The 16,123-nt window shown below is 36.1% G+C and overlaps 1 protein-coding gene across 1 annotated transcript; it reads right to left on the bottom strand.

The window, feature by feature from the left end:
• Positions 1–4,830: 4,830 nt before the first annotated feature.
• LOC110460400 lies at positions 4,831–14,167 on the bottom strand. The gene is made up of 7 exons (XM_021513276.1): positions 14,011–14,167; positions 12,393–13,440; positions 11,423–11,715; positions 9,713–9,850; positions 9,263–9,361; positions 8,776–8,867; positions 4,831–6,392 (listed from the first exon to the last, which is right to left on the bottom strand). Exons 1-7 carry the CDS (start codon positions 14,162–14,164, stop codon positions 6,273–6,275), a joined length of 1,944 nt encoding a protein of 647 aa, XP_021368951.1. The 5' UTR covers positions 14,165–14,167; the 3' UTR covers positions 4,831–6,272.
• Between the last annotated feature and the right edge of the window lie 1,956 nt (positions 14,168–16,123).

Below are 16,123 nucleotides of genomic sequence, written 5' to 3'. Positions count from 1 at the left end.
TGTTATAATTTTAGTCAACATATATAGAGACTGCTTTCGGAATTGTATCAACACTGCGTTTTATTGGTAACCTAAATACATATAAAGACGTTATGAGTGGAATTGAGGCCGAATTTAGACACACGAGGGGTTGAAATTGGAGGATGCTCATAATTTGGCTATTTACATTTTATATCTATATATTTATTATTTTTTTCCCGGTAATATTTTCTTTATTGGTATGGTAAGATGTTCTTAATAAGAACAAAAATACACACTAAACAATCAAACAATCCCACTATAGGTAAAACTATCACTAACGTCTAGTTCAATGTCGTTTTAAAATGTTACTGAGGTAGTTGAATATTCAAGTTGCAAATATCTTTTCAGTGTAGATAAAAATGTAGAGCATTGTAAAAAAAACTATTAATTGTCATCAGGTAGAAGCAAATACATTTATTTATCTACTACCGGACATCAATAATGTGAGCAAGTTCAAACAGAAAACTTCTTAAAATATACATATTAAATCAAAGTAGACTGATCCCGGATTTCTGTATCTAAAAGTACAAGATTCTATTTCACACGTTGTTATTAACACAAAACTTCTTAACCCTTGGAGTGCCACAGAGCCTATTTATTCCGGCTTTTCGTATTGCAGAGTTATCTGCTCTTATTAGCAGGTATTGATTGTTACGTCATTTGTTTGTGATAGTAACGTCATCATTTTTTCAGAAAACGACGTTATTTTCTCACACAAACTAATGACGTAACAATCAATACCTGCCATAAGAGCAGATAACTCTGCAATACGAAAAGACGGAATATGCTCTATGCTACTACCGTTGAATGCCAGAGAGCCTATTTGTAGGCTTTCCGAAATCCGGAAGTTCAACAATAGCAATGACGTCATCAACTTTTAAATAACGTCATAGACGGCGTTTCCGTGTTCCGGCAAATTAGCTCGACGGAATAATAGCGGCTCGATTGTTTGCTCCGTGGTTTCGACCTTATCCTCCTGAGATCCATGACATACAACCATGTTTGGAACCTCCGGGACCAACCAATATGCCCCCCAAGGAATTCGCCTCCAATTCATATTTCTTGCTTTTCTTTTCCTTTAATTTATTACGGAAATGAGTTTTGGAAACAAACAGGTATCTGACCATTTCAATGATATGTGTACAGTAATGTATACCTTGATATAAGTTCGAATCAAACTTGATACAGTAATATATTACATCACATATAATATTCCCATAGGCTAAAACTATCTCAATGTTTAGAGTGGTGTCGTCTTTGTGCGTATGTAGTGTTCTAAGTTTGTTCGGGTAGAAATAAAGACTTAACATTACAGGTGTATGTTTTTGTAGTTCATTGTAACTAGTAATACACCATGTAAAGGCTCAAATAAAGCTTACACTGTGTTGACATGTGTGAATTCAAAGGAACAATCAAACTGTAACTAATTTCTATGTAAACACGTCTAGCACATGTACATGGTAATGAACACTCAGTTCACCAGGATACTCTTTTGACTACTCCCCCAACAACCCCACCTATCTCGACGACTATATACTTTCCCCCCTTCCCGCCCACCTGTCATTCCTCCTTCCCTTCCCTCTACACCAACGATAGCNAGTAGAGGTAAAAAAGATAGAATCGATTTTTATATCTATAGTGTGCGTCCAATACTCTCGTTGCCTTACGAGACTGTTAATCTGGAGCCTGATCAAAGACTAGCTAATGCATATTAATTTAACTAGACAGGGTGAACAACTAATACGGTTATATTAGGACTTGTACGTCTTCCTCTCTTTGAAAGTTTCAAATTAAATGAAAACGTTCGAGTTCCTCAAATACTCATATCAAGTTCCTACCATACGATGTACATACATGTATTATTCAAACGTTCACAAACATACCCGTAAAACACCCCTCACCCCCACAAATTCAAACATTTCGTCCAACGTGTGACCATGCAATTTAAACGACACTTCACACCATCTCAAAATCTCACCATAAACGAATCATCAGTAAATAAAAAGAATAGAACTGAAATAACTCAGTATATCCCTTCAAAACACTGCAAGTTCGGGCAAACGTTTGGATGTTGGCGGAGTCTGTTACTGGCTACATTCTCCATATAACCGTTTACAGGGGTCGCAGATATGATCCTGTCCCTACTGGAAAAACGCAGACACAGATGCTCGTGAAGATTAAATAAATATACAATTTAATATCACTATGCATGTTTTCTGGTTTTCAATTTGGACAAATTGGTACATGAACCATGAACGCGAAAACATTAATATCATTCCATTTGAGAGCTTTTGTAATAATACGTAAAACTTGACAAATAATACATGACAATACATGTTACGTATGCTTTCATTGGTTGTACATAGGCACATTTACCAACATATAACGTACCTCGGTGTTTTTGAGGTTGCTATGATGCTAAACAAACCAGCGTCACTGAGGTAGTCAAGGAAACACGTGAGACTGTGAAGTACCAGGATGTTGTCGCGAACAGTAAAGGATCTTCGCCCATATATGTGTACATGTATATATAAATACCTTTCAATCACTTTAGATTTAGATACAAGAAATACAATAGCACAAACGGGTTGATAAATACATTGTGTTGTTTACATTTCTTGGTTTTCTTTAAGATTTTTCTGACTTATGGTATAGTTTGTGTTGTGTATCATTTAAAATATATTTACAATGTACGTAGATACGAAAATAATATGAACTCTTGCCTTCAACATACATTTATACATGTATATACAAGGTATGGGTCAAAGAAGTAATATAGACGGTAAAATTGCCTTGTCCGCGATGCTCTCAGCTTAATTGCTGCCTTCGGCTGTCTTTAGCCGAGGGGACTATTGGTTTTATATAAAAGCTATATTTTCAATTATAGTATATCAGTTCTACCTTCGTGTAATATGATGTATATGTTCTGTTTCACTGTGTCTTGATAAAGGAGCGGATCGCTACGAAAAGGCAACCTTAACTTGTCCAGACTGTTAGAATTACTTCTTTGCCCCATGTATATACAAGGTAGATAGATTTCCATCAGGATTTACTATTCACTGTTAGAAGGTGAAGCAGATAAACCCTGTGTCATTGCTTTAACTGCGTTACCTCTCTACAATTAACCAATCGGAGAAAAGTGTTACTTACGCAACTACTGTCATGATAAAATTAGAGCAAGGGTTGGGGACACTTTTAATTCTCACAAATCAAGCCTACATTCTGAGCCAATGTATATCACACGTGTTTGAATGTATATACCACAAGTGTCTGAATGTATACCACAAGTGTCTGAATGTATACCACAAGTGTCTGAATGTTTACCACAAGTGTCTGAATGTATATACCACAAGTGTCTGAATGTATACCACAAGTGTCTGAATGTATACCACAACTGTCTGAATGGATGCCACAAGTGTCTGAATGTATACCACAAGTGTCTGAATGTATACCACAATTGTCTGAATGTATACCACAAGTGTCAAAATGTATACCACAAGTGTCTAAATGTATACCACAAGTGTCTGAATGTATACCACAAGTGTCTGAATGTATACCACAAGTTAGCATGAAGGTTTGTACTAAGTAATATACATGTTTCAATACCAAAGAACCGAACCTTATGTTTTTCTGTGAATCACGAGAACAGAAAGTCGGTATTTTTTTCAAGAGTGTGGGAAATAGAAAACAAGTTTTCTTGCGAGTGGTTATATTTGCTAGGGTACATAAAGGAACATTTCTCAACATCGTAACCGTTTTTGTAAAGCAGCCATACATAGCGGATGAACATTGTAGAACAGTATGGCCAGTGTTTTATAGATACGTTTTAGTCATAATTCAAGAAATCTTCGTTCAAACGGAGAACATTTGAAATAACTACTAAATTTTTTGGGTCTTGAACATATTTTAATTTCAGAACCAATCTCTGTTCTATTTATATCCAATAGTTAACTATAGAACTCAATAGCAATACGTATACAAATTATGAAAGTATATGGTCAGAAATTCTTGTACAAAATCCTCTCAGTTATTATCTAATGAAATATTCAACTTCATTTATATTTTCTCCCGATATTTTAGTTTCAGTTCAAAGGTCAAACACATAACAAAACGCTGCTCATTAACTGAAAACGAGATAATAAACAGGGGACAAATTTGGAGAAAAATAAAAATGCATTTTTACAAAATGTATATACAGAATGTTGGTCATATTCTGAAGAACCTATTTAATCGACCAACGCAACACATGGCGTCAAATGCGTGCAAAACTTGTCATACAGGATCAATATGAGAGTCCTGAGTCAAACTAGGGAATTCTAAGTAAGCAAAATACTTTGCCTAAAAATTAGCATCACTCCGTAAAAATGAAAAAAGAGCACTATTTTTTTCAAATTGAAGTTTATTCTCAAAAACAACCATATACATGACATTTCACCAAAACGAACAAGGAAAAAAGGATAATTATATGTCCGTTTCGTTGACGTAGCGAGAGAGAAAGAAAGAAAAAGACCATTACAAAGTGAAAATAACATTAAACAATGTTTACATTTGCTCTGCATCCATCCATTGCAATGAATTGAGAAGGCAAATGTTGTTGTGAGACTATAGCAATATTTGCTATTGTAACGTCATCACTCTCTGTTGTGACGTCATCAATTTCATTGTTGTCAAGACTTCATTTGCTGTTACAAGAACTGTTCTAAGTGACTAAATAAAACGTAACTACTCTATCAAACTGTAAATATAAATATTGAATATTTTGGCAAATGTTGTTATGGTCCTATAACACACATTTCTATCGCTGACAAACTTACATAAACCGGCATAACAACATTTGCTTAAACAATCATTGCTTAAATATATGATATAACAAGAAAGTATTGATACATAAGTATAATATGATTTTAGGGGATATCAATAAAACATACCTGACATATGTAAGATACTATGTAATAATAATAATAATATACAGCATTCGATATAGCGCCCTATCTTGCTTACATAAGCCACTCTAATGCGCTCTACACTACATATATATACAATTAAAAAACTTAGCAAATACGCAAACCAATACAATTCTGAGGAATTGACAGGATCTGCCTTATCGGTCGCTAACTACTAGTCCTATGCCACCTTGCTAATATCTCCCTATGTGTATATGCCTGCGTTTGTGCTGGAGATGTTATGTGTGTAAGCAATCAAAGGTAGCCAAAAAACAATAAGGTTATAATAGCACGCCACTGTCAGTCATTGCGTGTCTTGTGGAATCGAATCAACGTGTTCGTTGAATTGAAAGTAAATGCGATTGAATGCCTTATACCTTACACTTGTCACAAGTATACTTAAATAGCGATGGTATGCTCTTTAGATGGCTTAATTTATTTATCTATCTCTACTCGCTCATATATTTATATTCAACACCTCAACAATAATGATAAGTTCTTTCATATAATAATGAGATCGCAATTGCATCCCTTTACTAACTAACATATACCCTTTATTTTCAACATGCATTATTGCTGATAGCATTCGTGTTACTACGGAAACTTGGTGACTTGTACATTTTTTTATTTGCAACGATATGTAGTTAACATTTACTACACATACAGTTGTAAGAATAAAAGAATATGCAATGAGTTCAAGAAACTTATTATGTGCCCGACCTGACTTAAGTTTAAGGTTAGGAGCAGAACGGAGTGAATAAAGATATAATCGGTTCATGTAATGTTGCTATCGAGAAGTGAGGTGGGACTCAATCTTGAATAATGATTCACATACTTTATATATAAAAGAGTAAACACCCAGGGAAGAAACAAATAGAAAAGTACTACATAAAGCATGGACACATTTAACCACTTATGTACTTAAACGGATATAAAAGTTATAAGACCAATAGGAGGAGAGCATGCTATATTTTAGAAGGGGAAATAAAAGCGCCCAAAGGATATTCTTTTTTCAATGTCAACTTTTGCCTCTTAGATCTGTTTCAAATGTTCCACTGAATTTGTTCCGTTGAATCTCTTAATGCAAAATTGTTAACTTTCCAAATAATTTCTGTGTGACGCTTTACATACTATGTCTGTTTTCGGGACCTTTGTGTATAGCCTCGTTAAATCAGATGTGCAGTTATTCTGTTGAACAACACACAAATATATAATGGTCAGCTATTTACATGTTTAAAATTAGATTTTAAAATCTTAGCGTCCTATGATAAATGACAACAACACCAGACATCGTGACAACTTGTCACTTCATCGAGATTCGAAAGATGAAAGAGAGTTGAAAGAACCTAGTCGATGGCCACCCTCGTGGTCCTGCAGCCAGTATGTCCTTACCCTGCCACGGATGGCGTTTTTCAGCTCATTTTCCAGCTGAAAGGATTAAAAAATACAATAAAAATGCCTTTTAAATGTTTGCTATGAACACAAACAGGAAACGAAAACTTATTTTGCTATCTTTCGAAAGCGTCTGTTTCCTTTGTCAAGCAATATTTCCTATTTTTGTTCGAAACAAGCTTAGCATTCGTTATTAATACCAAACTGATGAATCCTATTCCTTAAAATGCATTTAAAAAACCGTTATTCCAATCGATCATGCCATCGGTTACCAATTACTGGTGAAGACATAGTCTATGTGATTTTATCATAAATTAAAGTCCCTGTGATTGATAAATTATACAAAATTAAACAAACTAGATGCAAGACTAGCTTTGTATTTCAGTTCGTAGGTATTTAGGACATTACAAATTGATATGAAACGCATGTGTCTAAGACAATAACAAAAACACTTCATTCATCTGTTTCAGAGTCTAGTTGTAAGCATGAATACACACTGTCAGAGTCTAGTAGAAAGCATGGGTACACACTGTTAAAGTCTAGTGGAAAGCATGGGTACACACTCTTAAAGTCTAGTGGAAAGCATGGGTACACACTGTCAAAGTCGAGTGGAAAGCATGGGTACACACTGTTAAAGTCTATTGGAAAGCATGGGTACACACTCTTAAAGTCTAGTGGCAAGCATGGGTACACACTGTTGAAGTCTAGTGGAAAGCATGAGTACACACTGTTAAAGTCTAGTGGAAAGCATGGGTACACACTCTTAAAGTCTAGTGGAAAGCATGGGTAAACACTGTTAAAGTCTAGTGGAAAGCATAGGTACACACTGTTGAAGTCTAGTGGAAAGCATGAGTACACACTGTTGAAGTCTAGTGGAAAGCATGAGTACACACTGTTAAAGTCTAGTGGAAAGCATGAGTACACACTCTTAAAGTCTAGTGGAAAGCATGGGTAAACACTGTTAAAGTCTAGTGGAAAGCATAGGTNGGTTAAAGTCTAGTGGAAAGCATGAATACACACTGTTAAAGTCTAGTGGAAAGCATGGGTACACACTATCAAAGTCTAGTGGAAAGCATGGGTACACACTCTTAAAGTCTGATGGAAAGCATGGGTACACACTCTTAAAGTCTAGTGGAAAGCATGGGTACACACTGTTGAAGTCTAGTGTAAAGCATGGGCACACACTGTTAAAGTCTAGTGGAAAGCATGGGTACACACTGTTGAAGTCTAGTGGAAAGCATGGGTACACACTGTCAGAGTCTAGTTGTAAGCATGGGTACACACTGTTGAAGTCTAGTGGAAAGCATGGGTACACACTGTTAAAGTCTAGTGGAAAGCATGGGTACACACTGTAAAAGTCTAGTGGAAAGCATGGGTACACACTGTCAAAGTCTAGTGGAAAGCATGAATACACACTGTTGAAGTCTAGTGGAAAGCATGGGCACACACTGTTAAAGTCTAGTGGAAAGCATGAGTAAACACTGTTGAAGTCTAGTGGAAAGCATGAGTACACACTGTTAAAGTATAGTGGAAAGCATGAGTACACACTGTTAAAGTCCAGTGGGAAGCATGAGTACACACTGTTAAAGTCTAGTGGAAAGCATGGATACACACTGTCAGAGTCTAGTTGTAAGCATGAGTACACACTGTCAGAGTCTAGTGGAAAGCATGGGTACACACTGTCGAAGTCTAGTGGAAAGCATGAATACACACTGTTGAAGTCTAGTGGAAACCATGGGCACACACTGTTAAAGTCTAGTGGAAAGCATGGGTACACACTGTCAGAGTCTAGTTGTAAGCATGGGTACACACTGTGGAAGTCTAGTGGAAAGCATGAGTAAACACTGTTGAAGTCTAGTGGAAAGCATGAGTACACACTGTTAAAGTCTAGTGGAAAGCATGGGTACACACTGTCAGAGTCTAGTTGTAAGCATGGGTACACACTGTGGAAGTCTAGTGGAAAGCATGGGTACACACTGTAAAAGTCTAGTGGAAAGCATGAGTACACACTGTTAAAGTCTAGTGGAAAGCATGGGTACACACTGTCAGAGTCTAGTTGTAAGCATGAGTACACACTGTCAGAGTCTAGTGGAAAGCATGGGTACACACTGTTAAAGTCTAGTGGAAAGCATGAATACACCTTGTTAAAGTCTAGTGGAAAGCATGAGTACACACTGTTAAAGTATAGTGGAAAGCATGAGTACACACTGTCAGAGTCTAGTGGAAAGCATGAGTACACACTGTTAAAGTATAGTGGAAAGCATGAGTACACACTGTTAAAGTCCAGTGGAAAGCATGAGTACACACTGTTAAAGTCTAGTGGAAAGCATGAGTACACACTGTTAAAGTAAAGTGAAAAGCATGGGTACACACTGTTAACGTATAGTGAAAAGCATGGGTACACACTGTTAAAGCTTACCATCAAAGGGAGATCGTGTCTCTGCTCAACAAGGAAACCACCAAGTTCACTCAGAAGGTCATGCATTGACTCGCTGATGTGAATTTTATTTGCTAAAAAAATCACAAAAATAATTAAAGATACACAGAAAAGATACAACTATTTAAAGTCAACATCACAGAGCCTTTTGAATTGTTTTTGAATTGATTGTATAGACAGGAACAATACTGAGAAGAGCGACTCGAATACCGAATCTTGTTTTGTTCTCATGTTATAAATGTATATGCTTGATACTTCAATTCATATAAAAAATGATTGAACGTATTATGCATCATATATATAAGCGAGACTTATTAACCCCTGAATCTGTAGGTGTCAGTTGCATATTATGAAAGACACTATAGTTGCATCCTAATGATTATTCATTACCCAACTTAAAAAGGATTGGACGACACTTTTACTTAATACAAACATACGTTATTACACCGATTCTGGAGAGACATATTACCTTTTCCAAGAGACTCCATCATAGAGGCTATGCTGACGGTAACCCCAAATAGACAGTAGCGAGGCATCTTGGTACCAACTACTGCAGCCACGACAGGACCTAAAATACCAGGTGACAACGACAGGTAAGCTTTGAGGGAGTTTTGTATATTTTGTATGTATCAAAACATTATTTGTTCAATGTATAAATAGATAAAGTACATTCTTACAAAGATCGCAAGTACTTTTTCAATGGTAAAACAATTTTAAAACTGCATTTAGTAATGGCGTTCTATTTTGCCCAATGATTTTTGGAAAATAAACTTTCAAGAAGTTCGTGAGGCATAAACAAAATGATTCATTGTGTAATGGTATTCTAGACAGAACATTCCCATGTTATACCTTGAAGTATATTTTGTTTAATATATGTATGCAAATTTGGCAGGGAAAATAACATTGACGGAGTTCGTACCTGAGTGACAACCAATCCTCAGCTTAAACTTTGTCCCGGGTAAGTGAGGGATTTCTAGACGGTCAATATGTTCCAGAATATCCAGGGCCATGGTCGCTACCTCTGCAGCATGACGGCGGCCATTAAGCTTCGGTACACCTGTTATCAGTCATACCCAGAACAAAGGTACAACGAATGAATAGCACATTTAGTCTGGGATACATATAATACAATTATATTGAAAACTCTTGCACGTGTAATCAAAATCACGTGAATATAAAAATGCAAATAGCTTCATATACCCCTGATAATTTTTTTTATTCAAAACTGTTAAATATACAGCTAAAATCAATTCAGTTGGTATAACTGAAATCAAAATCACAATTGACGTATTCATTGAAGGATTAAATCTTGCTTTGGTCGATTTCATGGGGTGATGAATAGAGCTGGTCTTGAAACAAATTCCGAAGAAGTTCATGTTGAATTTGTTTCAAGACCAACTGAATTCATCACCCAATGGAATCGACCAAAGCTAGATGCAATACTTACATTTCAATCTATGTTTTTTCTCTCAATAATTGGAACTTGTGAAGACCATTCTGATCGTTTGTCCTAGGTTCTGGAGCTTGTGCAAGTCTACGGTATGACGTAATGTAAAACATATAGTCCGTCATTGAAGGACCATCATACAACATGATGATGTACATTGATAGTTCAATACAGCCGACTTGTGTTGAAACAAAACACAAAACCATATTTTAAATGTCAGATTTAGTTTTCGTTGATGAATTCAAAAGATATCAAATTTTCTGATGCGTCATCGCGGAAGAATAATGTCTAGACGCGGTGCACGGGCTCAGCTGCGAGTCTACGGCAGCCATATTTTTACTACTGTAGCTCGAAGTGTAGCCAGGTGAATGGGTCACAGCACACATAAACTATACATTTATACACATATGCTATACTGATATGAGTCGCAGCACACATAAACATACATTTATATGTATGTGTATGTGTGCTGTGACCCATATCAGTTTTAGCATGATATATCTATTTCAGACATTCTTAACGAACCCCTGTGGATCTACGTTGTAATGGGTACCTGCAGGGAGAATTTCTAGGGCAGTACATTACTTGTCACTACCGCTAGCAACCGTGAGCTGATACTATTTTGCTGATTGATCATTTTTAGTTGTTTGAACAATTTCTTGTGTTGCTTCAATAAAAATGTGAAATATCAGTAAGTGGTATCTTTGTTAAAACATGTCAATAGTTATCTACCTTCGCAAAATCATACGCACAGGCAATGTTAATCTGGTCAAATTCATCGGAAAATGAAACAGGTTATATTTGGTAGTTGCATTGAGTCTAACTTGAGTAGGATTGAAATTGTGGAGTTATGACTGCCTTAGCATTATTACTGACGTCATCAGTAAAACTTGTCAATACGAAAAAAAACACTGCTTTCAGTTTGTATTTGTATTCAATAGGAATACTAACTCATGATAGACCAGTTTTAATAGCTATTATTTAAAACAAAAAGGCCAACGATGAACGTTATATCGGATTAATTTCTGCATAGAACTTTTTGTACAACAAATGAAAAATATTGACGAATTGGTCATAATATGTTGTTGTATATGCTTACTTTGTTTGACTTTTTCCTAATTCTGGTATCTAATGTTTGGTTATAAAGAATAATTTTGAAAGTGATATTTGTATAATACGTACCAGATACGACCATGTAAGCGTCTCCAATCGTCTCAACTTTATACACGTCGAACAGTTCCAGTCGTTCGTCAAAGCACAGGTAGAGACTATTCAACATGTCGACCACCTGCATTGGGGAGCACTGCGAAGCGATCTGTGTGAACCCAACAATATCGCTGAATAAGACAGTTGCATCAGGGTAATTTTCGGCCCCAACTTCTTCGTTTCTTTTCAGCCGTTCGGCAACGGAACGTGGTAACATCTGGTACAGCAGAGTGTCAGTGCGTTTCTTTTCTTTGTTCAGAGCCTTGGTTCTGTAAAGAAATAATTGCATATCGTGATAGGTAGAGGTATTTAAAGCAGCATATGCTAGTTTTGGTATGTATTACAAACTGATAAATTTAAAATTATGTATTTATTCAGACGCTTTAAACTATGAATAGCAAGCATTTATCTTAAATAGTAACAAAGTTACGCTTATATTGACATTTGTACACCAACTCAATTATTGCTAAGTTTTACTACCGACTAAATGAAAAACATCGTATAGAAATATATATATATCCACAGTTATGCAAACATACCATACAGTGTTTAGATATAACAAAGATATCCTTTGGTGATTTGACGGTTCGACATTAAAATGGCCAAACTTTAAATCGCCAAAGTTTACAACAGTCAATTTGAGGTTCGCAAACATCTCAAACTTCGATAATTTTGTTTCTGACTATCAATTACACGTCAGTATCCAAGTATGTAAAGACATAACATGTTGTCAGTTGCAATGAAAAGTTAATTAAAAAAGTACAATAGAAACAGTTGTTTGAAAGTAGATATTTTAAGCGGTTTTTATGATATTTAAAGCGTAATTTCATATAAAGCGGCACACTTGCTTCTCGCATTTTTCACTGCAATTCATATTCTGCGTTTCAAAAGCACCCGTCGTCATCTGACGTTGTCGCAATACCTCTCAATTAAATAAAATTCTTACCGATTCGCAATTGATATAGAGTACTTCTGGATCTCCGAGGTCAGTGAGTACACAGCAAACACAATCAGTGGACAGAGGATCAGGATGATCCCGAACACGACAGAAATGAAAACTATATTCCGCAAGTCTTCCTCAGCTTCCATACGCAAAATCTCATCGATTTCCGAGGCGAGGCGGATTTGTACCTCTCGAAGAGTGTCCTGGTAAACAGTCATGTTTTCAAACCACCAGTTCGCATATTTGAACGATCCCTTGATTGCTGAACTCTTATTACTCCTTATTTCGCTTCTCATTTCATTGATAGGCTGAATTACACTTGAATTCCGCAGAAGTGTGTCTTCATAGATACTGTAAGCGAGCTCTGAATATCGCCTTGCAGATTCAAATGTGATGTTAGCAATATCCTGACTTTCCACAAAGTCAAGATATTCATCTCGAGTCAAAAAGCCACCTATCGCATAAAATGATACCCCTAGTCCTCTTTCTCTCCCGAAGTACTCACTGGCAACCACAATTTCCTGATACGCAACCAGCGTTGGCCATACCGTTCCAGAACGCGCTTCAACGATCGCCTGGTACAACCATTTGATGAAGACCTCGATGCTGTCGGAGTAAAACGCCACTTCGTCTTTTGATGTTCGATTGTACGATTCCAATTGATATCGATGTCGGTTGAGGTAGGATAGAAAACTTTCCTTTGTTTGGAATTCTCTCCTGACGATCGTCTCGCTGGTAGGCCAAAAAGACAGATTCTGGAGTCCGACATCAGTATCCGGGTATCGATCTAACAAGAAATCTTTCGTCTGAGGACTCTTACTACTGATGTAGAGGGCGCTGATATCACGTTCTCGCTGCATCATACGTAGCAACCATCCTAACTCAATACTAAAGTAGAGGATATTCCGAATGTTTGACAAGCTGATGTAGTTGTCAAGGGAGACAATAAAGGTATTGGCTGTCATACCAGTAAGTACAACTACTGGAACCAATACAACTGTCAACATCTTGAACATGTGTAATCGCTTCCCGGCGTCCGTGATTGGATTTCCTGCGGAATGGAATAATTAAATGATTTCTCATTGTACACCTGTACACTTTCGCCTTGTCATTTTTTCTCCGTTCTATGGTAAAATTTATATTTGCATAGTCTTAATTTCGCTCTTCACACGTATTTGCTATACAAATATATTCGCTGTCATAATAAAATTCACCTTTTTGACAGATGTCGAAAAAGGTGAAAAATTAAACTTGCGGCGTTAATGTCAAGGTATACAGTATTGGCTCAACATCCATTACAAAAATCAGTATCAAAATATGAGTTTATCTTAACTTTAAAACAATTTTAAACTGCAAAATATCTGTATCTGATTCTGTAAAATCAGGAATCTTAAAGATGAACATAAGACACACACACATGTGGTTGGTCCTTAAAAAATTGCCAAGAAATAAAACTCCTGGTCTGTTTTTACAAAATGCAGATTTTACTTAAATCATAAATTATATAAAAAAAAAACAACGAAACGATAGTAAAAAAAAAGGGCTGTTATTGTGTAGTTATGTTCCAATTTTACATGAGACAATGTATGTTATAATTTTCAAACAAAAGTGAAAAACGTACCGCGACAAATGATCTCACATCTGTTCCAGTTTTCGTTGACATGTAACATATCCATGATGACAGCATTAAGTTGAGATTCATTCAGCGATTCCATTGAAGGCGACTGTTTTTTCCCCGAGGAAGGCTGAACCGGTTGTATTTTGTTATTTGCCATGATGGTAAGCCTGAATATCACAAAATATAATTTAACACGAAACATATCAATGATTACGTTAATATTATATAGAAAAGTATGTGATATTAACCGCTTGACCTCTTACCAGGTCATACATGTATTACATTGCACTGTATAACTAGCTGTAAAAGCTTAAAGATGGACGGCACCAATAATGTATTTAAAAAAAAGAATGTTATTAGTTTTGTATAACAACGGCAAAAGAAATGAAATAAATCCCCACAACACAAAAATTTAAAATATTCCCTTCTTTTCGGCTCTTTTAACGAACCCATTTTTTTAAAAGCTCGGAGAGTAATCATTCAATTGACTTCCTACACACGTATATGCAGACATTCTATATACGTACCAATGTGTAGGACATTAGTTTTTGTGTTTTTGTCGATAATATTAATAATTGATTTTCACGAAATATATTTTTGCATGTATACATTGAACTGCACATCCGAAACAAAAAGGCTGCCAGACGCACTGTAGATCGTTGTTGTTTATGAATGCCTGTGTTTAAACAGAGCACAGCCTACATTCTATCTCACAAACATGCATACATAATACATCAGGTGTCTTAAGTGTTTCGATTGTGTGCAGTATTACACATAATGAAGTTATCTAGAAAAGAACAGCTAATACAATGGAATATGGGATATACACAGACACACAGGTATTATCTTAAAAGTAAAAATTCTAAAAACCTATTAAGAGTCATATCTACTTTGTCACTCTCGTTTGTCACTATCGTCTGCAATAGTGGCTACAAGCACTTTGTTTTTGCACTCATAATGCAACATTAGCCTATCTTCGTCATTTGTACTTCATTTATACTAAATTTACTATATTTCTGCTAAACTACAATTATAATACTGTTTTTGTCACTACCTAGCCGTACTAGGTCAGGTAAATATCTTGCCTCAAGATATCGTATTGTCAAAAAAGAAAGTGCCTGTTTATTTTGCCCAGTGACCTGTGATACAGGTTGCAGTAATTAATTGGTTTTATGTGTTTACTAAAAACCTAGCACAGATTAATATAACTTTTACATTGTATCTAAATTTAGAAATAGGTTTTCCTGCTGACATCTGGTAATATTTAGTTATTAGAAAAATATGAAGCAAGACTTGTGTCTTTTTTATAGTACTGAATGAAGTATTGAATTTTACATACAGGCAAACATTAAAATCAAATTCAATAGATACACACAAGAGTATGAATATCAATAGATACACACAAAGAGTATGAATACCGGTGTACGTATTTCGTATTCACATTTACGATCTTACATTTGTAGTCGAATTAACGCCGTTATTTAACAGCTAATATTCAATTTAATTAATGTAGAGCGTCTCATAAATTGTTCACATTTGCCCATTTAAAAAAAAAAAATCGTATTTCAAATCAAACAAGAGGCCCAGAGGGCCTGTATCGCTCACCTGAATATGTTTGAAATAATTGCCATGAAGTTAAGATATAGCACTCCTTGGTAGGTGCTGTAAGTACATATGAAATTTCAGAAAGATCCATCCAGTACTTGAGATATAGCGAGAACAACCTTCAAACAGAGCACCATCCCTATGCCCCTAGGGGGGTCATACCCACCAATTATAAACAAAATGAGTCCCCTTGGCCCATTAGGATGCTCCAGAATAAATCAGGATAAAATCCTTAATCCCTTAGGAACAACAAGGATTTTAAAGGTTTTTCCTCTATTTCCCATATTGGGCCCCGACTCTCTGCCTCCAGGGGGTCAGACACACCGTTTTTCAAAGTTGGTTCCCCTTGACCCAATGGTGCTTCATACCAAATTTGCTATGTTTCCCCTATTGGGCCCCATCCCTCATTCCCCTGGGGGCCAGACCCTCAGTTTATCCAAAATTGGTTCCCCTTCACCCAAGGATGCTTCCGACCAGATATGGATAAAATCCATGCATTCCTACAGAAGAA

Source organism: Mizuhopecten yessoensis, unplaced genomic scaffold (assembly GCF_002113885.1).
Source record: "Mizuhopecten yessoensis strain PY_sf001 unplaced genomic scaffold, ASM211388v2 scaffold10383, whole genome shotgun sequence".
NCBI classification, from domain to species: domain Eukaryota; kingdom Metazoa; phylum Mollusca; class Bivalvia; order Pectinida; family Pectinidae; genus Mizuhopecten; species Mizuhopecten yessoensis.
The sequence above is the reverse complement of the archived record's forward strand: the minus strand, read 5'-3'. Positions and strand labels throughout refer to the sequence as shown.

Coding starts and splice junctions, on each gene's coding strand:
- LOC110460400 (XM_021513276.1), bottom strand. CDS start 14,164: ATGGCAAATAACAAAATACAACCGGTTCAGCCTTCCTCGGGGAAAAAA. Junction 11,716..12,392: donor TCTATATCAATTGCGAATCG/GTAAGAATTTTA, acceptor ATTTCTTTACAG/AACCAAGGCTCTGAACAAAG. Junction 9,362..9,712: donor GAGGATTGGTTGTCACTCAG/GTACGAACTCCG, acceptor CTGGTATTTTAG/GTCCTGTCGTGGCTGCAGTA.